General features: G+C 44.1%; 2 protein-coding genes across 9 annotated transcripts in view; both read right to left on the minus strand.

Annotated features, from left to right (window-relative positions):
• Positions 1 to 17,662, minus strand: part of XXYLT1 (xyloside xylosyltransferase 1) — a 155,429-nt gene extending 137,767 nt beyond the window's left edge. Inside the window, exon 1 of the mRNA XM_016135308.2 lies at positions 17,036 to 17,662. Within this exon, the coding sequence (XP_015990794.2) occupies positions 17,036 to 17,539 (504 nt within the window). The 5' untranslated portion in view covers positions 17,540 to 17,662. The remainder of the gene's footprint in view (positions 1 to 17,035) is intronic.
• Positions 17,663 to 21,632: 3,970 nt separating this feature from the next.
• Positions 21,633 to 26,643, minus strand: part of ACAP2 (ArfGAP with coiled-coil, ankyrin repeat and PH domains 2) — a 123,053-nt gene continuing 118,042 nt past the window's right edge. For 7 of the 8 annotated variants that reach the window (XM_016135307.2, XM_016135304.2, XM_016135302.2 and 4 more), the window contains one exon: positions 21,633 to 26,464. In XM_016135307.2, the coding sequence (XP_015990793.1) occupies positions 26,364 to 26,464 (101 nt within the window). In that variant the 3' untranslated portion in view covers positions 21,633 to 26,363. The remainder of the gene's footprint in view (positions 26,465 to 26,643) is intronic. The other variant, XR_004950443.1, reaches the window with a different exon arrangement.

Consider the following 26,643-nt stretch of genomic DNA (forward strand, 5'->3'; position numbering starts at 1 on the left):
AAACTCTTCATAACAGAAAGCCAAGAGAGTGAGCACTGAACAGCATTACTGCTAAGTCCTGATTTTCACATATTAATTTGGGGGTACAGGACTATTTGTGATTGTCAAGTGTTCCTTGTAGAAAGTTAAAAATGGGTTCCTGGGACCAATTCAAAAGAAGAAAGCATGCATAATAGATATTCTCTGTGTTGTTATTTGTAGTAAGAAAAACTAGAAACTCATGGAAAGTCTAACAGAAGAATTATGACAATAACGTACGTGACAGCCATAGAAACAATAAGCACAAGACAAGATAGAAAGATAGGGAAATGCTAAGAGATGGACCCCACATGTGGGTCCCATAACAAGAGAAAAGAGCAGAGAATCAAATTTGTCTGCTGTACCAAAAGTGTGCCTGCAAGTAAATGAGGCTCAAAGGGCGCACGGAAAAATGAAGACGATTCATTAAATTTATAGTTGTATAGTCTCTGCAGAAGCTGGTCACTACAGGCTCCCAGTGGGGTCCTGTCACTGCTCCTACCTGCCCACGTTCCTCTGAGCACTTTCTCCTCCCAGGACTCTGATTCCTCGGAGCTGAATACTCTCATGGGGCACTGAGAAATCCCTTTCATACTTCCAGGCTATAACAAAGCCTCCAGGATTTCCTTAAGTCAATTACAGATGCTGCACATGTCACAGAAAAGGGCATGGAAATCCCCAGCTCCAGAAACCAGACGGTTGAACAGCAAGGTCACATTTATTCTCCCAAAGCCAGATGCTTGATACAGAGCTTTTGCCTAAAGTAAAGAGAAAATATTTTCATTTTGCATTTGCTCTCAAAGTTTTGCAACTCTCTGAGCCATCTCAGTAAATAACTAGTTGCTCATGTCTCCGATCACAGTAAAAGCTGCTCGGGGAGTCTGAAGACCAGACAAGCAAACAGAACAGACCTACATAAAGTCTTCCATCTTCTGCAAACACTGCTCACCAACCTCAATGAACTCTTGAGCTATTCACTCTTTAGCAAAGAAGGGAGTCACCAGCTAGATTAAGTTTTATACTGAAACATGTGGAAGAAATGATGCTGTCAGACAGTGGCACCTGCCATCAGCTCTCCCCAGGGAGGACCTCCCACTGTGGACTGCAGGATGCCCAGGGCCCCTGAGCTGTGCTCCCAGGGGGCACCCCACACACCCTACCCATCAGCCCCTCCTAGTGACTGGCACAACTGGCCCCTGAGTGAGTGATCAGGGACCTGAGACTCTGGCCTCGGACATCAGCAGTGACTGACCAAGCATCATCAGTTCCCTAGTCCCCCATTACTTAGGACCCAGGGCCAAAGTCCCACCCTACACTGACCAGGAGTTAAATTTATCTTAAAACCAGTAGTTAACTGCCAAAATAACAAGTTTTGCCCTAACGACCACAGGGCACAGGTCCACTTCCCCACTGTGGTCCTTCCAGATCACTCTCTCCTCCCCAAGAGCCATTCTCTTGAACAGAAGCTGTTTCTTTTCCCCTGTGAGAAGAATGGGGACCATGGCCCTAATGCTGCTTGACCTACCCCTCCAGACTCGGTCACCTTCTCACTCCTACTCAGCACATGCACGGAATATAATAAAGCATGTGGGCTGGGGGCTCTCTGTGCCAAACGTACTTGTTCTTATTTTAAAAGACAAACCTGAGCATCCATGCAGCCAACTCAGGTGTGGCCACATGTACCAGGATGTGACCTGTGACAGTATGAGCAGAGCAGGGCCATAAGACTCCAACAGGGTCCTAGACAGCCTTCATGCAGGATAAGGCAGCTGTGGTACAAGTCCACAGCAGATATCTATTATGTGCTGTACACAAACAGTTTCTTTAGATCGTTAATTTACTTTTATCCCCACAACAAGGTTCTGAGGTAGGTAGTATTATTGTGCCCCTTCTGCAGATGGGGAAGGAGTTCAGAGAAGGCAAACAACTACCCCTGGCCTCTGGGAGTGATAAAGAAGAGCCGGAATCTGCAGCCAACAACACCACACTCATTCCAGAAACGCAGGACTACCCCTACACCAGGCTGCACCAGGAGAGAGAGATGAGACATAGACTCACCCTCACGTCTCCCATCTGGCAGCTTCCCCAACACTGCAGACAGAGCAGGGGATAACAGAGTCATCGGAAAGACTGATGAAGGCACCAGGTCTTCAGAAGGCTCTTCAGTGGACTCTCTGTGTGGGTGCATGAGCTGCACCCTATAAGTTGGGCAAAACCAGCAGAAGAAGAGGTGTCCAGAGTACTTACTATGCGTTGTGTTAGTCAGTTCACATAACGGAAGCCCACTCCCCAGACATAGCAGGACTGGGGTTTATGGAATGTAGTCCCAGGCAGGAGACAGTAGTGAGATTTCTTATTCATGCCCCCATCACACACAGAGGCTCAGGCCCCAGTGGGCCCGGAATGGACTGAGCAGAGCTGGGCAAAAGGACAGTGGGTCCTTTCAGAAGGCTCTGGAGCCTGCACCTGAGGAGGCCTGCTTGGCTTTATTCTGGCGCAGCCACTCAGTGGGGCGTGAAGCAAAGCCATTCAATGCACACAAAACACAGGCAACTGCATGGGCAGTCACAGGTGGGTGAGAAAAATGTCAGGCTAGGAACAAAAATAGAAGACAAATAAGCACACAAAGACCAGCACACCCAGAATTGGCTTCAGAAACAAACAAAAGGAACAGCAGACAGAGATGGGGAAGAGGGGAAGGAAGGTAACCTGGTCCCAGACCCCTTGTCCACTGACCAGCTGTGTGGCCTTGAGCAATCTGCGTGGCCTCTCTGGGCCCCAGTATCCTCACAGGTAACATAGAGGGGCAGGACTACATGGCCTTTCCACTTCTCTCCAGCCCCGACATCTTGTGACCTGTTGCCAAACAAGGGCAGTGAGGCTCCGACCATCACGGTTCTCTAAGATTCCACTACTAAGCACAGGCTACCAGCTGGCTCTAAGAGCAGGACCTGGAGGAGTGAGAACTCTGCCCCTCACAAGCTCTGAGGTTCCCCTGCTCTTCTCACCCCACTCTGTGGGCCCTCAACCTATTGACAAGGAGAAGAGGACACGTGTATAAGGCCCCAGAAAGCAGCAGGCACATGGAGCACAGCGTGAGGCCTCCTAGAGGGACCCCATCTTTCACAGAACATCCTCTATGTAGAGGGACTAAAACAAATCACAGACATTACAGGCATTAAGACATAGTGCTTAAGAGTCAGAATGCTGGGCTTCAGTCCCGGCTCAGCTAATAGTTGTATGGCTCTGAGCCAGCTGCTAAACTTGCCTCGGGCTCGGGATCCTCACCTGCAAAATTCCTTTGGGGAATGAACACCTCCCTCCTCACAGGACTGACTACCCTGAGGATTATACAGGAGAATAGAGCATGATGCCGCTTAAATGGTGGCAATTGTTAGATCACTGATGATGATGGTAGTAAACATCTGAGAGAGCTTAAGAAATGCTACACTCTTTGCCCCCACATTTTGAGGTACAGCCCGGCTTGGGGCAGAGGCCAAGAAATGAATCGATATCTCCTCCCAGAAGGAGAGAGGAGAGTCAACAAGGAAGACCTGGTTAGAGCCATTCCTACGACTAAGAGCTTCAAGACCTCCCAGTCTCAGCAACAGAAATGCCCATTACAACTTCCTGTGCCCAGTTTCCACATGCCAATAAGAGAGCCATGGAACATCACTCAGGGCTGGAATGTCCCTACCCATCTTACAGATGAGAAACTGAGGCTCGGAGACACTGAAGGGTCTTCCCAGTGGACAAAAGAGTTAGAGAGAGCCCTTGAGCCCAGAATATAACAGCTGGGCAGGACTCTGTGCACCATACTTCAGCTGAGTGAGTGTCTATGGGCCAGGGCTGGGTTGCTTACCGGAAAGGCTGAATAGCAGCCCTAGGCACTGCTTACCAGCTGGGGGCTCGGGAAGGATCAAGTGGCCAGTGCAGCTAACCTCCTTATCTGTATAAGGTATAAGAGAGATAAGTGAAGCCCCTGAAATAGAACACATGCCAAGACCCTCCCACCTCCCCCCAGACCAGCAGCAGCATCTCTTCATAGCAATACAAAGGGGAGAGTTCTGAAACCCAGAAAGAAGTCTCCAAAACCCACTTGGACCTTCCTAATTGGTTTCAGGTTGCACTATTTCTCGTTAGAGAACCAGCATTAAAAGTACAAGGAAGCCTTCTTTAAATCAAGAGGCCTCTACAGATGGCCAAGGACTCCGAGTGTTGGCCATCCAAAGCCTACGTGAGTGAATGTTCACAGAATGACTGAAAGGAGCCCAGGATTCAGCAGCCAGGACCCAGCCTCAGGATTGCATTTAAACTCCACTGCCCACTTGTACTGGCAAACACCTCCTCCAGTTTCACAAGCTTGTGCCACGTCTTATTCTATACAGGGCCCTGTGCTACACTATGTCCTAGAGACACAGAAGGAAATAAGACACAGCTCTGACCCCCAGGAGCTTGCAGAGGGGCCAATTTCAGCACAGTGGGAGCTCGGAGAAGAGGAAACCAGTGTGGGATGGTCCGGGATGCCTTCCGCATATAATTGGCACCCACCAGAGCTTAACCTTGAAAAATGAAATGAGTTAACCAGATAAAGGAAGAAGGCATGGATGGGTGTTTCAGGAGTAGATGCACCTGAGCAAAGTCCCAGAAGCGTAAAGTGGCTCAGGGTGCATCACCGCAACTCCAGGCAGTTCAGTAAGGCAGAGCCACAGGAGAGCCAGCCACTCCCTGATATGGCCAGGCAGGCACAGGCTCTGGGGCTTCCACTGCCGGTTCTAGAGTCCTGACTACCCAAGCTATGTCTGACCACTGCCTGCCAACCAACCACAAAGCCATGCACTCATTCAGCCAGACCTCGCCTCCCCCCATCTTCTGGTCCTGAGTCTCCTGCCAGATACAAGAGAAAAAGCCAGTCTGTTGCCCAGCTGCCTCAGTTCCCTCCTCTGTAAGATTGGGGGGGGGGGTGGTGACAATGGGTACATACCCCCAAGGCTCCCTGACTGCCACAGACAGCCCCTCCATCCTCACAAAGCCAGCTCCAGGCACCATGGAATCCCACACCATGTGTCTTCCTGCCCCTGGACACACTGACCAGGACTCAAGGAGCCTGACCATTTGGGTAGGTCTCACAAAGCACACATCCTGAGCTGCCATGATGATCTGGCCAGAGCAGGGGACCCTCACAGCACTTAGTGGGATATGAGCCACAGAGGGCAAAGCCCAAGACCCCACTCACAGGGATGGGCAGAAACGGGGGATATGAGCAAGCTCTGGGGATATGTGGGCCTCCCCCGTAGTGTGACTTTGTAAAATCAGTGATTTTACAAAAAGATTATGAACAAATGCTGTGTGCAGTCAGATCAAGAAAACAAACACTCCTAAGAAGAGATAAACAAAACATGAAAAGTGCTTTACTACAAACAAGTTTGAACTGGAACCTCCTAGAACTTTCTAGAACTGGAACTTCTACAAAAGATCAATCACAGAGAAGACTCCATCCCCCAGAATACAAAGCAGGATCGTCCATGTTGCCTACACACAAACTACAAAGCAGACTCCAGCTTCACACCCTGACCAAATAGCAGCACTTGCTCCAGAACACATGCCAACCCAGCTGGCCTTTGCTGAGCCCCAGCCCGGAGCCAGGTATGTGCTGGGCACAGTGGGGGAAGAAAAGATGACTGACAGGGCCTCTTCCTTCTAGCAGAAGGGAAAGCATGGACACAACCAAGCAGGAAATGAGGCTGCAGGGTCCAGTGCTTTCAGAAAGGGGCAAACAGTGCACAGTTTAGGTAGAGAGGAGAAAGGGGATAGAGCCAGAGAAGGAGAGAACACCGTAGTTTGGGGAATTAAGGAAGACTCAAAAGAACATGGGGACATCCTGTGCTATGGTCTAAATGTTTGTGTCCCCATCCCGTCAAAATTCATAAGCTGAAATTCTAATGCCCAAAGATGACGGTATTAGGAGGTGGGGTCTCTGGGAGGAGTTTAGGTCATGAACGTGGAGCTTCAGGAACGAGATTAGTGCTCTTATAAATGAGGTTCCAGCCTGTTCCCTAACCCCTTGTACCTTGTGAGGACACAGGTATTATTGGCAGTCTGCAACTGAGACGAGGGTCTTTGGCAGAACCCTGCCATGCTAGCACCCTGATCTTGGACTTCTAGCCTCCGGAACTATGAGGAATAAATTTCTATCATTTAAAAGCCACCCAGTGTGTAGTATTTTAACAGCCGGAACAGACTAAGACACGCTGAAATAAACCTGAGCCCAACACTGTTTTGTGAGCTAGCTCCACTGCCCTGCAGTTGAATCAACAGGAATTGTGCCTTCTAAAAAGATGAGAAAAGGGTCCCTGCTCCCAACATACTTACTCAGGTGCCACTAGTAGTGGCCACAATTAGCCACCTGTCATGTGCTAGAACCTCGGTGCTACTTCACTCTTATCTCATAGCCACCCTATAAGATCATGTGCGAGGGGACCGAAGCTCAGAGGGGTTACATTCAGGGCCACGCTGTTCCCAAATGTCACAGACTGCATTTGAACCCCAGTCTTGGGCTCCACGCCCTGCATGCCGGTCCTGGGGCCTCTCCTCGGCAGACTTGGGAGAGACTCTGCCAGTGGTGGGAAGGGTGACGATCTGCAGTGAGGAGAGGAAGAGCACGAATGCGCCCAGGCCCAGGCGGAGCCAGAGCAGGGCAACAGAGGCCAGCCTCTGGTACATTCCATCCCACCAGCAGGATGATAACTTAATGGGGCTGCTTAACTCTAATTACCCCAATAAGTAAAACAAATGACTTTAATTTAAAAGACATTAAGTTAATAGCAGGCTTTGTGCCAGGTGACAAGGCCTAGCTCAGCTGCTCAGAACAAGCATTTGAAACAGGGAAGGGAGCAGAGTTGCTTCTTGGAGCCAGGACCCCTAGTACAGGGTTCTGCGGCCTGGGGGAGAGGGTTGGAAGGTGATGTTAGCCCAGGCATCCTGATTGGTCTTCAGCAACCGGCCAGTGGGAGTGGCTGAGGCCAAAGGCAAGAGCCCTGGACAGGGAAGGGTGTGAGGAAGGAAAGTAGGGGGTCCGTCTCACGCACTCCCTTCCCTGACAAGCACTTAGTGCCCACCTGCTGCACCTGCTGCTGTGAGTGCAGGAGGCCTTCCTTCTTAGCCCTTCCAGCGGCAGCCTGGCTTCTCTTCTGAGCTATCCGCCTCGCTCTCTGGGCCAGAGACGAGACTACGAGAGTTTCCATTCAGTGCTGTAGGTGGCCCTGAAGTGAGGTCAGGGACCACCTGACAGCTTAGGACAGAGGCTCCACGCAGTTAGGTAACTCAGCCAGGCATGCTGCCTGTTAGGAGCAGCACTCAAGCCACTACACCTCTCCCCAACAGCTGCCTCTCGGGGCCCAACTTTCCACCAAGAGCCTGGACACCTGGGCCTCAGACAGAGAGCAAATCCTGCAGCTTCGGCAAGCTCATGGTGGGTGACAGGGGCCCATGAACGCTGCTGCAAAAGACACTTCCTCTTTTTAAGTGGAAGCCCGCCTACCTGCACCCGGAGGGCGCATGCTAGGTAGGATGGAGACCCCAAATGGAGTGGAGCGGAAAAGATGCGCCCTGGGAAGCTGCGGAGCCTCGTGGGGAGTGCCTGGCGGGAGTCACAGGGAAGGTACTGAGCAGGGGCCAGGAAGATCCGGATGCGCTGACACACACCGCTCCCACCCACACTTCCTTCTGCTGAGCGGCAGGGACGCTGAAGACCTCTGCATCTAGGACCCGACCATCCCAGCTTCTTTTTCATCCACCTTTTTCAAAGGGCCTCATCAAAGTAGGTTTACACTGGGCACAGGAAGGAAATGACAACCCACAATCGCCACGCAGACTCCCTTTCATTTCAGTCTTCCTTTCTAAATCACTGGGGGAGAAGCGGAGGACGCTCGTAGAGAAAAAACAAAAACATATCTGCATGCTCCCCAGGCTCCAGGCGCCGGGGGTGCTTGGCGAAGCAACCGCGGTGCAGCAGCGCCCTCCAGCGGCCACCCGTAGGGCTGCACACAACTCCTGGGTCCCGCGGCACGACCAAACCAAAGCGCAAGAGAGCAAGCTCTCCCCTCCGCTGCGTCTCCAGGAGGACGCCGTGACCCGCAAAGGCGGCTGGCGGCCCATTCTGAACTGCACTCCGCAGCTCCTCCTCCTAGCCTGGGAGATCCGCGTGTTGGTTCTATCCCTGGAAGTTCCCTCCAACACTCAGCCCCAAGCAGAGGGCACACCGCAGGTTTTCCTCCGAGGAGTAATACTGCTATCTCAATACTGGCTCCCTGGACAATTTTCGGCACAGGGCAGCTGGAAAGCCAGCCTGAGTGACCAGAAAAGGTTACGCCTCCTGAAGATTGGTGAGATGCCCTTCCTCCCCAGCCAGAGATACGGAGGGACACAGAGAGGTGAGGCCTGGTTGGGATGGGTGAAGACAGGCCGAACACCCTGCCTTTCTGCTGTGGGAGTTATGGTGAGCTGGCTTTCACTCCACCCTTCCAAAAGGGGCCAGAAGCTGCTGAACATGCTAATATCAAATAGAAGATGTAAGGGTCTGGGCTGGTTCTAACCCCAGCTCTGAGCTGATCTGAACAAGTCACTGTCCCCTGTGCTCAGGGTCTGTCAGCTCAATGGGAAGACTGTACAGAGAAGTTCAGAGTCTTCTTCCAGCTCCAATGCTTGGTGATTCCTCAAGGCTCCATGAAGCCAGGTGAGATTGAAGCTGCACTTGAAGCAAGCACAGATTGTTTAGATTAAACGTATTTATGTGAGGTGGCTGAGCAGGGGGATGATACAGATTGTACCGCTCCCTGCCTTGTAGTGCCTCCAACTCCCCCAAGGCATGTCACACAGCCCGGCCTCATGGCTTAGTGTGGGAGCTCAAGTAAGACATCGGTTCTCTCGGCCTTGGAGGCTCCTTCACTGGTCACAGTGATGCTCAAATGAGATGTGTGAAAGCACTTTTATAAGCTCTAACATGCTGAATAAATGTTACTACTGTTCCCCTAATCAAGTCTTCACAGTAGTAACACCCCCTCATTGATTTTAGGCATAACATTACTGTCCACATCAGAAATTTCCAAACTGTTCTTCAGAATACAAGTGTTTCCACTGATGTTACATCTTTCAGAGTGTGGAGGGGAGAGTCAAGGCACCTGGTTTTTCTTGTAAAACGCACTGTGGTAAATATATAAGAAAAATACCAAATATATTTATTCGGTTGTCCTTAATATATAATCATCTCATCATTAGTTATTAAGAAAATGCAAATCAAAACCACAATGAGAGGCTATTTCACACCCACTAGGATGACAATAATGAAAAAGACACACGTGGAAAGGACGTGGAGAAAATGAAATCCTTATACATTGCTGGTGAGAGTGTCAAATGGTACAGCTACTTTGGAAAACACTCTGGCAGTTCCCCAAAAGTTAACCAGAGCTACCATATAAGCCAGTGCTTCTACTCCTAGGTACATAGGTGAACAATCTGAAAACGTATATCCACACAAAAACTTGTAAAAGAATTTTCGCAGCAAGTTATTCATAATAGCCAAAAAGTGGAAATCTAAATGTCCACCAACAAATGAAAAACCCATATAATGGAATATTATTCAACAACTTAAAGGGATGAAATACTGACACAGGCTATAGCATGAACTCTGAAAACATTACACTAAGCAGGCAAAAGAAGCTAAACACAAAAGGTCAAATAGTGAATGAGTCCATTTATATGAAATGTTCAGAATAGGCAAATTTATATAGAGGGGAAAGCAGGAAAAGGGGGAATGAGGAAGACTGCTGATATAGGGTGTCTTTTTGGAGTGATAAAATGTTCTGGAATTAGTGGTCATAATTGAACACCCTGTGAATATATTTACTACTAAGTTAAGTTGTGTTTCAAAAGGATGAATTTTATAGTATGTGAATTGTATCTGTTTTTATTTTAATTGCAAAAAGAAAAGTAATTATCTATCTTTCAAATAATGGCCTATGGGGACAGAGAACAGTCAGAAAATCATGAAGAATTACCGATCCCAAAACTGGAACATCTCATCCATGCATTGAAGACCCCACAGCATTTACAAATCACCCATGTACTGATGTATTTCATGGCCTATGTTATACACTTTACCTTATAATTTCAACACATAACCGTAAAATTATCCAGATTGTATTATATATGATATAATAACACTATACAAAGTTATTCCTTATAGATCCATGACTAAAGTCTTCAGCAAGAAATATGCATTGGTACACAAACTACTACAGTTGTTTTATGAACATGTTATAATTTAAAGGAGGTCCACTGTTAAATGTTTCATAAAATACCACTATTCTCTGAATTCCGTCATATAAAATGGCAGCCTGTTTTCAAAGAGCTTCTCGTTACAGGATACATTTATTTGACCACCTCTTTCCCAGACTGTCATAACTTATTTGAAAGTTTCATTCTGGTGCAAGGTGCCTGCTGCTATGACAAGCTAGAGACTCTGCATTTCACCTATTTGTCATTAGCTTCATCATCAATGAGACAGCCAGCATCAAAGTCTTTGCACGCGGCTTCTTTCAAGCCCCAACTATGGGCTGAGGCACTCATCTTTTCAAAGACACTTACAGTTTTGCTCTTGCAGCATACATATATCCACACAAAAGCCTGTAAAAGAATTTTCACAGCAAATTATTAAAAAAGAACCTCTGAAAATTCCAGTGTGTACAAAGTGCTTTAACATTTTTCTTGTCACTCCTAGTTCTCAGCATACACAACTCTAGGAAGCCAACAATTGCCTTTACGAGTGGAATGTACATGGCTTCCTTCTTATTTCCAACTTGTCACCTGGAGACTGAGCCACTCAGCCTCATACTGTGAGGAGACTGAAGTTTAATGTGCAAGGGCCAGATCACCAAGAACTCTTCTATGATTTCTTGAGTTTAATTAATATAGTTATCAGTCAGTCAACTATAAAACACTATTGAGCCTACAATATGCCAGGAACTGTGCCAAAAATAAAATGGCAACAGGGGAGAGAGGGAGCACCTCCGTCTCCATTGTTTTGTGCCTTCCATATGGAGGGTGCTCCACCACACCAGCACTCCTGGCACCTTGCTCCACACCTATTCCTCTTCTCCACCAGGCACACAAATGCCTCCCTGCTCCAGCAGGAGAAGAAACTGACCTGATGGGAGAGTTTGGGTGGTATGTCTATCCTGGCCCTCTCCCCCCCTCTCTTCTCCTCTAGAATTACCCACACCTGCAGGAAAGTCAGTAGTTGTCCAGAGCTACTTGTCCCTTCAGAAGTATGTCTGATTTGTGTTCCTGGTTAGGCGGCTCCTGCCCAGTGTCTATCATTTCCAATCAGGCCAGAAATGGGGGTGGCAATTATGGGGTTCCTGTCTACCTCAACAGATGAAGAAAGTAATGTCCCTGCCCTCATGGAGATTATATCTAGTAGGGAGACACAGATTGCACACAAGTGAACAGGACAGTTATTCCCTCAAATTCACAGAGCAAAGGCCTTCACCCAAGCCATTCTCATGACTGGAGCTCTCATTGCCTTCACTCCCTGCTCAAATGTCACCTTATCAGTGGGCCATCCCTGACCACCTATAGAGAACAGCCAACAACTCACAACTGTGACACACATATGCTCTATGTGTCCTTATCCTGCTTGGCTTTTCTCTATACAACTTATCACAATTTGACCCACTCTACATGTACCTTTGATTTGTTTAAAGTCTACCTCCCACATCTCCCACAGCCCCAGAATGTAACTTCATGAGAGCAGGAACTTGGTTATAAGGATTTCTGCTGTTCACAGGCACCTATAACAGTGCCTGGCACAGGGTAAGCACTCAGTAACATCTGTTGAATGGATGAATGAACAAATAAATACAAACAAGGTGATAGGAAAGATGAGGGCTGGGGTAGGGGCTGCTCTAGAAAAGGGGTTCAGGGAAGGCATTCTGAAGGGTTAACATCTGAATGGTAACACTGTGAAAGCATAGGAGAAATACCACTGAGCAGCATACTGCTGTACATTCTGACAGTGTGCCAACCGTGTCTCTCTGCTGGGGCTGGCCACCCAAAAAGAAGGGCGGAGATGGCCACAGGGTCCCATCAGTGCTGAGTCATGCCAGGGGCACTGGGGCTACTCACTGTGTTAATATCCTCCAAAGTCAACATAGTGGAACTGTGTTTTGAAATTGGACACACAACTACCAACACAGCAACACTGGGCAAAATGAATTACAGCATGGTGGCACTGAATCCTCACCACCACGTGTGAGGTGGGTGTTTCATCTTCATTATACACAGGAAGCCTCCGAGGCCCTGAGAGGCCAGGCAGATTATTACTCAGTCATCCAGATGGTTAGTAGCCGACTGGGTTTGAAGCTCAGTGCTGTCTTACTCTCTCTGGACCACCTCATCCAAACCCACTGAGTTTTGAAGCAGGAAAGAATGTATATGAGTGTGATGCTAGGCAACATGGGCTGTGCCTGACCCATGTCTATGTCCCCTGCAGCTATGAATTCCGGGTCCCACATACAGCTTTCCTGATCATTCCTGAGGCTTCAGAAGACAGTGTGGGCTTCAAAGTACAGTGTGGGACAGAGATGGCTGGTTGTCTACCCCCAAAACAACTCTCCTCTCCTTCCTGATTAACTAAACCCCTATTTTTAATTGGGTATGCTGCTTTGGTTCTCCATCCTGTTGCTCCAACACAGATATGATAGCTAAATCCCTAGCAGCCATCCCAGACCATGAGGACAGGGGCCACTCCCTAGTGATGGTCAAACAGAGAGCTGGAAGGAGCCTAAGACCCTGATGACTTCATGAAGCTCCTATGCCAGCCTGGAAATGACTACCTCTGGACTTCATTTCAACCACCACTATTTGGGGTTTTCATGACATAGTTTATCAAACCTAATAAAAACAGCAAGGAAATCTTATGGACGAGAGAAGTCTTGAACCTAAGTTTGAGAAGTGTGGGATTCCATTTGACAGACAGAATGGGACAGCAGAGGGCGCAGAAGCAGCGCAAGCGAAGCTCCAAGAGAAGGAACAGCTTTTCCTGCAGCTTAAGGAGGAAAGGCTGAGCAAGCAAGGTGAAGCCAGCTGCTGCAGGCCGAGAATGTTAGAGTAACCTGGGATGACAGTTAGCCAGGAGCCAGGAGGTTTTAAGTGGAAGTGGTCTGACAGCATCAGCATTTTCGCAAAGTGGATATAGCAGCCTTTCCCAGGCCAGCAAAGCCAGGATAGCCTAGATCAAAGAGAGCTGTTCAGTCAAATGTTTCATGAATGCCTAGCTGGTGCCAGGAATTGTGCCTCCCAGGGCAGGCTACACAGGAGAGAATCCCTGAGCTGGGTCTGAATGATGTCAGGAGAGCACCAGGCACTCCTGTATCATTTACAGCAGTGACTCCCACACCAGCCTCCACAGCCCCATACAAACTCAGATTCCTAGGCCCACCCAGGACAGTCTGACCCATAAATTGGAGCGGGGTACAGGAGCCTGTGCTTTTAATAACTGTCTCCAGGTGATTCTATGTAGTTACTCCATGGACCTATTATATAGGCTAAAAGCAGCTCCTTACCAGATACCTGGAATATAACAGGTTTGGATGTTTATTAATTAAGTTAACAAATAATACACTTCTATACTGTTAGAGGACAACAAAACAGTAGATTGTGCTAACCTTTCAATAATAGTTGAAATAAGATTTTTCTGGTTAAGTGAATTTTTTTAAAGTATTTCATTAATCAAAATATGATCTGAGGTCTCTAATAATGTACTATGATCTATTTCTGGAGCCATTTCAATAAAAAGTGTTTCTGTGTCACTTGAAAATAGCCTGAGGAGAGACCTCTGGGTTTCAGCACAAGCTGTATGCCAGCCCACTGTAGCCCTGCTTTGCATCCAACATGGTGGAGTCGGAGCCGCAGAGCCCACCCTGAGGGAGGAGGAGCCCCAGGCTGTCTCCAGCAATTGGGTGGGCAGGAAGCTGCCTTCCCTTCCCAAGGTGTTCTAACACACTTCAAGGCAACCCTCCTTGGGAGTGAGCTGTCCTCCTTACCTTATCTCACGAGAGAAAAATGCTCCTTAAAGGGGAAACATGGTACAAAGGGGAAAACATTGGCTTAGGACACAGGACAGTAACCCCATGAGTGGCCTTGGGCAAATTTCCTCACTTATTGTGCTATATGCTCTTGAAGATCCCTTCCAGCTCTGATGCAACCAGGGTGAGAATTTCGACAGTTTCCTTCATCCTAATTAATACTGGAATATGACTTTCAGTATAAAATGCACTCCCATATAGAAGGCATGATGTTTGGTGCTGGGGATATAATATTTAAAAGAAATCAGGGTCCTTGCCTTTAAGGAGTTTACAGTTTAGAAAAGCACACAAGAAATTTATTCAAAAATTATATAATTACTACTGTAATAAATGTTACTAAGGAAAAGTACTTGGTGATATGAAAGAGTATAATGGGATCTCAGGCAAGGTATACCAAGAACATTTACACTGAGATCTGTAAGCAGATTATCGGTTGAGGATGGGAGTGCGAGTGGCAGGTACTCCAGGCAGAGGGAAAGGCATGTGTGAAGTGGTGCCAGAAGCAGCTTTCTTTTCAAGAATATTCCAAACCTAAGGAAAAATTAAATAAGGCAAAGCTTTCAGGACCAGGCATTTAAAGAAAAAGAGCACTTATTATCACAAACAAAAAAAAAAACAGATTCACAAAATATAAACTCCAAAGTAATAGAAGCAATTTTCCACTGGTGCTGCGAAACCTTTAATCTCACTACACCATTTGACTGGAAGCCTCCAAACTCTCACTGTTCATGCTCAATAGGTGATGTCGATTCCCTCAAGTCATTTGCAGATGCATCCAGGTTTTGCCTTCAGAACTAGGCCCAACAAAAGGAGAGAAACACATGAAACACAGACTCCCAGATGGGGAACCTGGCCCTGAGGGTGGACCTGCCCCTGGACCGATATTTCTGGTACCAACTATGGGCCAGGCATTATGTATAGGAATGGGAGATAAGACATGATACAGTCACAGCACCAGGAAGGTACTTGAGGGAGAAAAAGGAAGACATACCTTTCAAAGCGGGGTTCCTTGGACAGCTCCAAGGAGGGGATGGTATCTAAAGAGGAGCAAAACTTGGAAATAGAAAGAGAAGGCATCCTGACAGTGGAACGACATAAGCAAACACATGTCTTGTAGATGTGAAACAAGAAGCTATGGCTGGAGCCCGGGATAACAGATGATAGAGATCTAGCAATGGTGTAGCATAGGCCTAGGTTGCTCCTCCAACTAAAAAAGTGAACAGATGACTATGTTGGTCTTCAGGGTGCTATCTGGAGAGCTGATCAAATCACAGCTCTGCCCAGACTGGCCCTCTGACCAAGGGCTGTCAGTTTACTCCGCTGGACTAATGTCTGAGTTTCTCAAACATTACAGTCCTAAAGATCACCTGGATCAGGTTGCTAGGCCCCACCTCCAGTCAGAAGATTTCAATTAGGTCAGTCAGGATGCGCCCAGACGGAAAAACCTCAGGGCAGACAGTGGGTCCCAAGGGCCCCTCCAGCCACAAGCTCCAGGCTCTGGATTCTTGGCCTCCCATAGCATGAAGTCCAAGCCTAGGTGACCTTCTCTGGCTACGGAAGGTGTTCCTGATGGACAGGAGACAGACCTTTGATGCAATGTGAAGAAGTAAGAATGGAGAGCTGTGTAGAACTGGGCCAGGACCATCTCTATGTCTAGGGACACTCTCAGGGGAGATGAAAGCTAAGTAAAGGGTGGCCAAGGGCTCAAGAAGAAATGAAGGACATTCTGGGGTAGAGAATACACATGTGTAAAGACACATTTAGTATAATTAAAATCTAAGGTGCTTATAGGGGAAGGATGAGAAGTGAAGCTGGAGAGGCCAGGCCCACAACACAGACAGCCCTCCCAAGAAACTGGGACTTAATTCTGTAAGCAACAAAAAGCCATGGCAGACCCTTGAACCCTGTAGGCTCCTGGCAGCAGATCCCCTTAGTCACTTATTTGGCACAAATACATGAAACACTAACAACTCTTGTCTCACTACCATTGCCCACCACCACCATCAGTATCTATCCTTTAAGATGACCTACTACAACTTTCCAAAAATCACACCTTGGATCCCTTCTGTGCAACTATTAGATCAAAATGAGACAAGCAATTTGACTGAGGCAATTAGCACTAAGACAGGAACACAATTTGAGATGATGCAGAGAGGTGGGAGCTGTCACTGAGGCAGGTTAGTTAGTCCAGTCGGAAACAAGGTGGCTAGCTGTTCTCTCCCAAGATCATATCTGTACTTTGTACAGCTCTCTGGTCCTCCCTTGGAAGAACTCTCAGCTTCTCTAAATGAGTCCATGACCCTGAGGGTAGGAGAGAAGGGATGAGATGGTTCACACCGTCTGGGTTTGGATTTGACCAGTTCCGACTGAAATACCTTAAAAACTCTGAGAAATGTCAGCGTAACATCAACAATTCAAGCGGCCTCACCAAGACCCTGTCCAGCAGACTCTGCACAGAATGACTATTGGTACCTTCATTCTCAAAAGTCAAAGACTGAGGAGAATAAAATGAAGTGCAGACTCTGAAGTTACTGCTGAATCCTGCAACGCTAGCAGAGGCTGCATGCCGGTTGTCCAGGGGGCCGCAGTTAGTGGAGAGGAGATCTGGTCAGGGTTGTCTGTAACACCGCCGCTCCACTCCAGCACCAGCTGAGTGCTTCTGGCTCCCGGACACGCCCCCACGACGCCTCCAGCATGCCGCGAAAGCACATTTCAGGCGAGGGAAGGGAGGGGGACAAGCGTTAGGCTTCTACAGGCGTTGACAGTGGGCAGCGCAATGAAAACACTCCTCTACCGACCCATGAATCCTGGCGGATCGCCCTGGGGACGGGATGGGCCACTCGCCGGGAGCCCCCGGCTGCGGCCCCGCTCACCTTGCACTTGAAGCCGGCAGCAGGCGGTAGCAGCTCCCGCAGCAGAGCCTTGGCCACCTCGCGGCTGGCCTCTTCGCTCACAAAGTGCAGGTTAAGCACCTCGTGAGCCTCGAACTTGGCGAGGCGCAGCAGGGAGCGGAGCGCGACGCGGGCCTTGGCCTGCAGCGCGGCATTGTGTTCCGCCTTGGTGAACATCATCAGCAGGTGGTAGTCCACCGGCCCGGCTCCGCCGCCCTCCAGGCTCTTGGCCTTGGCACCAAGGGCCGGCGCCAAGGAGACGCGCGCCAGTTCCGGCACGGGCGGCGAGGGTGCGGCAGGGACCCCGGCGCGGGCCTCCTTCAGCCTCTTGGTGGCGCTGGAGAAGGTCTCCCGGCCAGAGCCCAGATAGTAGAAGGCACAGACGGCAAGCGCCGCGGCCAGCAGCAGCGCGCAGTAGTGGGAGCGCACCGCGCCCAGGCGCGCCATGGCCCGAGCGCATGAGGGCCCCCCTCGGAGGAGACCCATGCGCCACGGACCGGGAAACCTAGCAGGCAGAGAAGGACCGCAGAAACCAATACCGCGGCAGCCGCTTAGTAGCACCCGCAGGCGGCGGCCATGGCGGGGGCGGGGCCGTGCTGCCCAGAGCCAATCTGCGGACGCTGATGCGCGAAGAGGTGTAGCCAAAGCTGCCGGGTAGCCGCTGGGTCCTAGATTCAGAGGGATTAGACCTAAGATTGAGCCGGTGTCCCCAGCGTGGTCTAAGCAGACGATGAGGACTCAAACATAGAGAAGACCAGCGGGGTGTACGGTCTGTGAAAACTGGCGCTCTTAAGTGCCCAGTCCCAGACGCTAGAATCGAAGCTGAGCCTTGAAAGGAATCGAGGACCTTCGTTTAGCAAAAAAAACTGTACGCAAGAAAAAAATTATCTCTATACCTTACCGCCCCCCCCCCTAATTTTTTGGAGGCCTTAAGTCCTGTCCCTGACTCCCTTCATACCTTGGAGACTAGATGGGGCTTCGGAATTTAAACTACCAAGTTCCTTCTCCATTCACGGTAAAGTAGGGTTGACACTTGTGGAAATCGCCTACTCACCCCGACTTGGCATCTTTGAGGCCGACCAGAGGCAGCTAAAGGATGTGGCCAGCAGAGGGACCCGCTGCCCGAAACTTTGGGATAGTTCAGAGAGAACTCTAAGAAGTAATGCCACAGATTGTGATACTAATTCGTTTTAAACAAACCTTAACGCTTTTAAAGAGTTTTAGTATGTACCAGTAGTTTTGCAAATTCTTATCTAAGGCGCATTGAGGTAACTTCTCTAAAGTCACACAGTGGCAGTTTTAACCCTAGACAGTTGGACACTGCCAATCACATAAAAACTCATTACCTTCGGTATCCTAAGGACTGATATATACCATAGCGTGTAAGTAAACAAATAGTCTACACGCTTGAAAGAGGTGATAAAATGAACACACAAATGCATGTACCAGTTATCTCTTGTTAGTTTATTGTGCCATGCCATTTTTCTCAAAATGTGGTTCCCAGACCACAATTTATCTCATTTTTAATTCTTGTTCTTTTCAACTGGAGCAATACTTTTCTGGAAAAAACCGGACCTCTAAAACAGGGTTGGCAACAAATTCAGTGCATACTACCCACCTTAAAAAAAAAATAATAGCAGAATTAAACTCAGTTGAGTAACAGGTTCTTACTTTGGTTCACATAATCCTCATAACTCTATAAAGTAATATTTGCACATTACGATTGAGGAAATTGAGATTTAGAGAAGTAACTTGTCCAAATCTAGTTAGCCAGTAAACAATGGAGCCAGGATGCTAACCCAAGTCTCACTGCTCCCAAAGTTCAAGCTTTTAGCCACGATTAGCACTGAAAGCAGTAATTTGAGCTCTGAGTGGTGTGTATTTTATCAGAACCTTCAGCAGGTAACACTGTGGTTAAGAAAGCAGTTTCACTTAAGAGCTCGTTAAGAAGAAGAGAGCTGGACTTCCACTCTGGAAGTCCACTCTGCCACTACAAGTTGACAGACACCAAGCAAGTTACTTAATCTCTCCAAGCTGCAATCACATCAATAAGTAAAATGGGGCTAATATTGGTACCTATGCCACACAGAGTTGAGATAATAGATTAAAAAGCAGTTAGAACAGGACCTAACACGTAGTAAACAAATACAAGCTATGCTAGAAACACCAAGCTCTAAAAATAAGTCTAAATATTCAACAAATACCAAAATGTAATTTAGCAACCATAGCTTTTCTTAGTTATTTACAAAGACTAAACCCCAAATCTCCATTAAGACTTCATTGCATGTTCACAGAATCCCCACAGCAGTATGAAAAAGCCGTATTATTACTCTCCTTATCGTTCATTAATAAGGAAGAATTCTTGAATTGTGCCTTTCAGTCCCCTGACCTATCAAGAATTTATTCAACTTTGCCACTTATTCTAGAATTTATTCATCAAATACTTTATTCTTAAAACCTTTATAAGACCTCACTGCTCCTGGAATTTCTAGATAAGAAATGAATAACAAGATAATTTAAATTTTATATAGAAATAACAAATGTGGTTCCCAGACCACAATTTATCTCATTTTTAATTCTTGTTCTTTTCAACTGGAGCAATACTTTTCTGGAAAAAACCGGACCTCTAAAACAGATACAAGAAAATATTCAAGAGATACAAGAAAATATTCAAGAGATTGGTTTTATCTCTGGCTTCCTCATTCCCCATTCTTTGACCATAAAGAAAAATTAATTTTGCAGCTTCCTGAAGCATACTGTTGACTGGAAGCTAAAAGAGTGAGTTGAAGGTAGCCAGTTATTTATTCAGAAGATATTGAATAACTACTACATGCCAATTATAGTAGCACCTGATGTAGCAGTGAAAAAAAAAAAAAAAAGAATCCTGGGGGTGGCTCCATAGTGTAATGATTAGTACATCTGCTTTACATGCAGAAGCTCCTGGGTTCGCACCACAGGTGGAGTCACAGACCAACACCCTGGTGCGCTAGGACCCAGGTATGCCCAGTGCCTGGCCCCCAGAGTGCGCCAGAGTGTGCCAGGGGTGCTAGGCCCCAAGCGCATAGGGGGGAGATGCTCCGCCTTCAGAGATCTAGTTCTTAAAAAAAAAGGAGAAAACAACATCCATAGGCCAGGGGGAGAAGTGGGGGAGGAGGATTAAAGAGGGGTGGGGACAAAAAACAAGAATCCCTGCCTCATGGAGTTTACATTCTAGCAGGGGAAAATAGACAAGAAAAAGTAAAAGTAAGTAGTGTGTCAGATGGTGATATGAGTGCTATTTCCTCAGCTTAAAATAGATAGATCTGGGGATGTAATAACACAGCTAAACAAAGAATTTTGAGAAGCACATTAACCCTTTAGTTCTAACTTTAACATTGGCCAAGTTCAGACATCTCACCAGAAGTGATTAGAGGTAATTGGTTTTTCCTGCTGTGTAATTTCTACATCTGTAACATTGAATAGATTATCAAAACTTTTTATTATTGACTACTATCTAATATTGTCAAAGATACAGAGAAACAGGCACATTCCTTCACAGCAGATGAAGGTTTGGTTATTGGTGCGACTTTTCAGGACGGCCTTTTGGCAATACTAAAATCTTTCCAGCCTCTACGGTAACTTTCAGTTCTCTCTCCTAGCAAATGAATGTTACTCCCTGACACAGTGGTTGTCAAATTTTAGTTGGCATTAGAAGTACCTGGGAAGCTTGGTAAAAATATAAAGGCTCACATCCTATTGATCATCAATGAGCCTGAGCCTCGGTGGTGATTGTTTTACAGACCAAAGTTTGAAAAGCATTGCTCTAGACCTTCACTCAGCCAACCTCTCCTGCTTCAGATCTTGCCTTAGATGATAGGGCCTCATTGAGTGGTCTCTTAAACAACTCATCCAGTGTCCAGCTGGAGCACCATCCTCAACAATCCCATGAGGACCATCTATAAATTACCCAGCCCCATCTTTCCCCATTGCAAGAAGCCAAGGCTCCATGAGAACAAGAGGTGTGTCAACCTTTCTACCGTACTATCCCCAGTACCTAACACAGTGACTAATGCATTGAATGAGCAGCAAAAACATACCCACCCATTGCGAACCCACATTTTCACTAACAGGAATTCATCCTAAGGAAATAATCAAGAATGTACCCGAATATCTAGCCATAAAGATAAAACCGAGCGAGGCAAGAAATTGGAATCGAATGTTGTTCATCAATAAGGAGGTTAAACTAAAATGACGCTTTCAGTAAAAGTGATATATTCAACAAACTGCAAGTGGAAATTTTTAGAATGGAGGAAGAACCTATAGATTTGGAGATTCGAGACTTATTAGCTGACTGTAATGAATTCTGACTTGAAGAATCTATTTTAAAAAAATATGTTTTAGACAACTGGGAAAATCTGAATACTGACTATGTGGTTTTATAGTTTAAAGAAGTGTGATATTATAATTAGGTTTTTTTTTATTTTTTTAAGAGTCCTTTTAGAGATCCACACTGAATGATTTGTTGGTGAAATGTCTGGGATTTGGTTCAAAAAAAAAAATTCAGGGAAGAAAATAACTCTATGATCAGGCAAGAGAAACATTTAAAAGATCAAAATATATTTCTTTATTGAAGCAATCAGCAAATAAGAGTAATCTGGATCAATATGACAGGGTTGAAAAGTAATATGGAACCTTAAACATGACAGTTGCTAACAGATATATCTACAGGTGTAGTTTACAATAAAGTGGAAGTCTCAGCATAAAAGAACTAGGCCAGCAGTGAAATTTATATTGACTTATCATAATTTTTCAGCATACAAAGTATTTAATCAAGTGTAATATTTACAATTCTTACATAATGTACATTTTAGAATAACTATAAAGATACTTTGTTCCATTTACAATGACAAACTACCATAAAACTACATTCATGAATTAGATACAAATCCTCTACATACTAATAAAAAGTAAATGAAGTGTTGGTTAACATTCTTTTATAAAAAAAACCTTTTTACAGGTAGCAAGAAATATTACATGTAATAAGTATTTATGGCTGGAATGATCCAAAAATACCACAAAGCACAAGTAAACACATATAGAAAAGTAGCTCATCATTTCCTTTGTGTAAAATAAATGATGCCAATGATCTTTATAATGAAGCAAGCTTTCCCTGTTTAAAATTAACACCCAAAAATGGTGGGAGGTGTGTTGAAGAAAAATAAGAAAATCTAAAGTATAAGATAGTGAAAAAGCCAATACGGAGAAAAGTTTAATCAAACCTTGCTCTCCGCCCCCACCATTATCTCATTTTAAGTATATAAATTTATGTAAAAAGAAAAGGAAGTTCACAAAACCATATTTGTAGATGTCAGGATTCAACCAAACTGAATCCAAGCTCCTCTTTTAGTTAGTTTCATTGAGAACAAAAGGTTAATAAGTATAGGCATACCTTGAAGATACTGTGGGTTTGTTTCCAGGCAACCACAATAAAGGAGTATCACAATAAAGCTAGTTGTAATCTTTTTGCTGATGGAGGATCCTGCCTTCGATTTGTAAAAATGCAACATCTGTGAGGCGCAATAAAACCAACCACAATAAAATGAAGTATGCCCATACATGGTAAGTTAAAACTATCTTCGTAATGTTTTGCCTTTATTACTGCTTATTATTGCAAAAATGTAAATTTTCCCACAACGCAATGTCTTCAAATCCTGATCTCTTCCTTTGAGGTAATATCCAGTTTCTCCAGAATATTTGGGGTCTTTATTATCAAAAAACAAGGAAAGCTGGCAGTCATTATCAGATTTTGCTGCTTTACAATGATTTCAAATCATTTCATGATACAAATAAAGTGCCTCTGACTAGCAGGAGTCAGTCAGACAGGCGTTCTAGTGTCGTCTACACCACTAAACAGAAAACCAGTGACCTTCTAGGTAAAATAAGAGCAGCCCAGGATCAAAGAGACAATGCTGGCATTCTTAGAGTAAGATATCAGAAGTCTTACTGTGAAATCAGGTGAGATAAAATAATGTCAAAGTAGGTTGTGAGCAGCAGAACCATATACAAAGGGATATTGTTATAGTTTCACTTTGTTTCATCCCATTCCTTTTATTTGTGAGGAGCTCCGAATCCAAAAAGAGTTGTACTAGTCAGTGCTCTTTCCACTATATCATGCAGATCTGAAGTCATTCTGGACAAACGATTATATAAATACATCATTTTTCCAGCTCATGCATATAGTCAAAAGTGCTAGCAAATAGAAGAGTTAATTGACAATCTAAAAGTGATATGGGAATCTCTTATTATTCAAAATGTATAGTAAAGTTAGTCAAATACAATTTGGTTTACTGTGACCATACTTTTTACATGTATAAAATTATATTTTTAAAGTATTGCTTAACATATCATAAACTTAAGTTTTCCAGACTGTAAAGGTATAATTTTTTTTCAAGATGTACTCATGAATAAACAAAGTACATATTCCAAATAAAATCTACATGTTTTGGAAAGTAAACACCAAAGTTCATTAAAATCTATTGTGAAGACCAGTATAAATCAGGTGAAAACTGTAATATAGTGAATCCCTGGAAATCCCTGAATTTGTAAGGACTGTACCAAAAGTAATTTTTAAAATCTTAGAAATCTTAAACATGTAAATGTTACAAGGAAAAACTGCAAATAACTACTCGATTACCTGTAGTCTAGTTCTAATAACATGATATTGCATCTAACGAACTCAGAGTGCAAATAGTCTTATTTTTATATTAATCTAACTTTTAAGCTAATGAGCTAATGATAATAAGCTAACAGAATAATGGTAAGGAATCAGAAACTACTGTCCACAGATTAGTTAGGGAAAGAAAGGGCGATCACATTGACTTATAAAGCCTAAGGGAATAATTAACATTATTTACACTATAATTTCTCACAATGTATTGAATAATCCACAGTTAATGAAACTCAGATTTGTTATATACTATAGAAAAGCTATTAACTGACACAGCTAAATTTACCTTGGTAACAGCCAACCTACTTTGTAACTACCTGTAATACAACCTTGCTGTTTACTGTATCATTTTTTGCCAAATTTAATTCAAACTGGGTCTCAGCATATTCAATAAATCAAGCCACAGAAATGTATTTTTGTAGTGCCAGGCTTTTTATATTGTTAAAGAGTTTGCTTTCTCTCAAGATATTCAGAACCATGATCATCTTTAGTGCACTTCAAATACATCTCTAACCACTAAATTTAAGTAGACACTAATTACTGCCACATTAACAACTCATGACTCAAGCCACAGGAGGTAAGAGTGTCATAAAGAACTGCTTCACAACCAGAGATCCCAGAGGTTTTTCTGAAGCATCCAGGGCTGGATCCAAAATGAAAACTGCCTAGGCTTCCTCATACAAAGGATAGGAGCTTTAGAAGTGAAGTCCTAGTATTAAAACAGGAATAGGCACTACAAAGGAAAAGTGAGACTCTCTCTTATTTTCTTTCTGTTTTGTTTGTTTTCAAAATATTTTCTTATTCTTGAGCTTTTCAAAAAGCTAATTTCAAAGTACACTCTAATAAAAATGTTATAAATCAGACTTTTGTCAAGCCGAATGATCTGTGACTCTGAGGTGAAACAGGAAAGACTTAATGTTCCTGTCATTATTTTAATTACAATATAAGGCTTTGGAAGTTAGCATTTCCTTAGAAATAATTCATAAATAGTTTTTATCCTTATCTAATATGCAGTGATTATTAGTAAATAAGCATTATATGCATGCAGTTTGGACTAACAAATATGGAATCTTTTCTGTGACATAAGTTTATTTTAGTATAATTCCGATTTAGGCAGATTCCTTTTTGATGGTCAATTAGCTTATAAAACTCTAGTTATTGGGGGGAGGGGTTAGAAAATGTATTATTTACCCAATTAAATATCATTTCTCTACTTATTAATAACCCAATTTTAAAAACCTCTTTTATTTATAAACTATCAATAATACATGTAACTTATAAAAGAAGATTCAACTTAATTGTTGAAAATATTAGAAAGAAACTGTAAGGCAAATTACTAAATTTAGCTTATATTCCTGACAAGATATATCAACCAAATATAGAACCAGATTAAGTTGTAGCACATACATGGCATATTATTATATCCATAACATTTTGGAATTCAAGGGCATGCGAGTCATATAACTAAATACTAAAGCTATAAGGATGCTATAATTTTAAAGAATGTACACTGTATACAACAAGTACACAGGATAGATGTTGGAAAAATTAAAAAGCAATTATTGCTATATATTTTAGTAAAAGCTAATAAAAACATGAGGTTTTTCCTCCTTTTACAGAGATTATCTTTCACTAGGAGCAATAGCAAAAACGTATCTTGAAAAGGACAAATTTCAAATATAAAAATGCTCTATGTTATTTAATAAATCAGCTTTTCTGGTGAAAGTTACTATCTGATGAAAGCATAATTTTGCGACATTCAAATAACCTTTGAAACAGTTTTATTATATCAATAAATTTGTCAAGGTTTTAGGAAATCAACCCAACAATGAAGAACTACAACTTCTATAACTGAGCTCCTTTTGGTGATTTAAAAGAAATTTTAAAGGGCTTCTTTTTGCTTCATAAAATGAAATAAATCTAAAAGACTGAGTTATGTCTACCTGTACAGCCATTTATATGTATGTTCACAATGTTAAAGTATTGGACAACGACCAGACATCTAAGGAGTATAACTGCATTTATGAGCAAGTGGGGAAATATATTCTCTAGTTCTAATAATTGAATTACATATTGTGTGTATGACAGCTAATCTACCAAAACAAAACAAAACACAATTTCAGAACCACTAAGAATCATGAGGGAAACTAAGAGAAACAACGTATTCTCAAGGCAGGCAGAACAGTCGCTCCCATTTGATGCAGATATGCTTAACTGAACGATCCTGGGCATGATGCATAGAAGAAAAAAAAAAACCCAATGATACCACCTACTTCCAAAAAAAGAGACTGTGTCTACACACTTAGCGTCTTATAATCTAAAGAAGGCTTCAGTCTAGATTCAACTTTTAATTTAAAAAATAGCCCTTTAAACAGGCTTTTTTTTTCTTTAATAAAAGAGGTCCTCATGTAGGTTCCTTTTCCCACTACTAAAGCCCAATGTTTTACTTTATAAAAATATCAATGAATGGGTACCTTTATTCCAAACCACTCAATAGCTACTAAAATTAAGTAAGTAGATTTAAAGCACTAAAAGTTTGTGAATTTTCAGATCTACACATTAGGGAGTCACCAGCTTTAATATTTTCCCCTTTTTAAAAAAAATTCAGAATTTCTGTGAATCTTGCTGGAAACGATTTAGTTTCTCTGGATTATTGGATGCCATTTGGGAAAAATCACGAAATATGTCCTGATAAGTTTCATCACCTGCATGAAAGTAAAATAAGGACACTTTTAAAATTTATACGATGAAAGTATTAATAAACAACATTCATTTTTATGGCTAGTAACTATTTTATAATTCATTATATTAAAATTTTGTTCAGATGAGCATTTTTGGAAGAAAAAAAGGTGAACTAAATATAAATACTGGAAAAGTATATACT

The sequence above is a fragment of the Rousettus aegyptiacus genome, unplaced genomic scaffold (genome assembly GCF_014176215.1).
Source record: "Rousettus aegyptiacus isolate mRouAeg1 unplaced genomic scaffold, mRouAeg1.p scaffold_m13_p_4, whole genome shotgun sequence".
Lineage (NCBI taxonomy): Eukaryota > Metazoa > Chordata > Mammalia > Chiroptera > Pteropodidae > Rousettus > Rousettus aegyptiacus.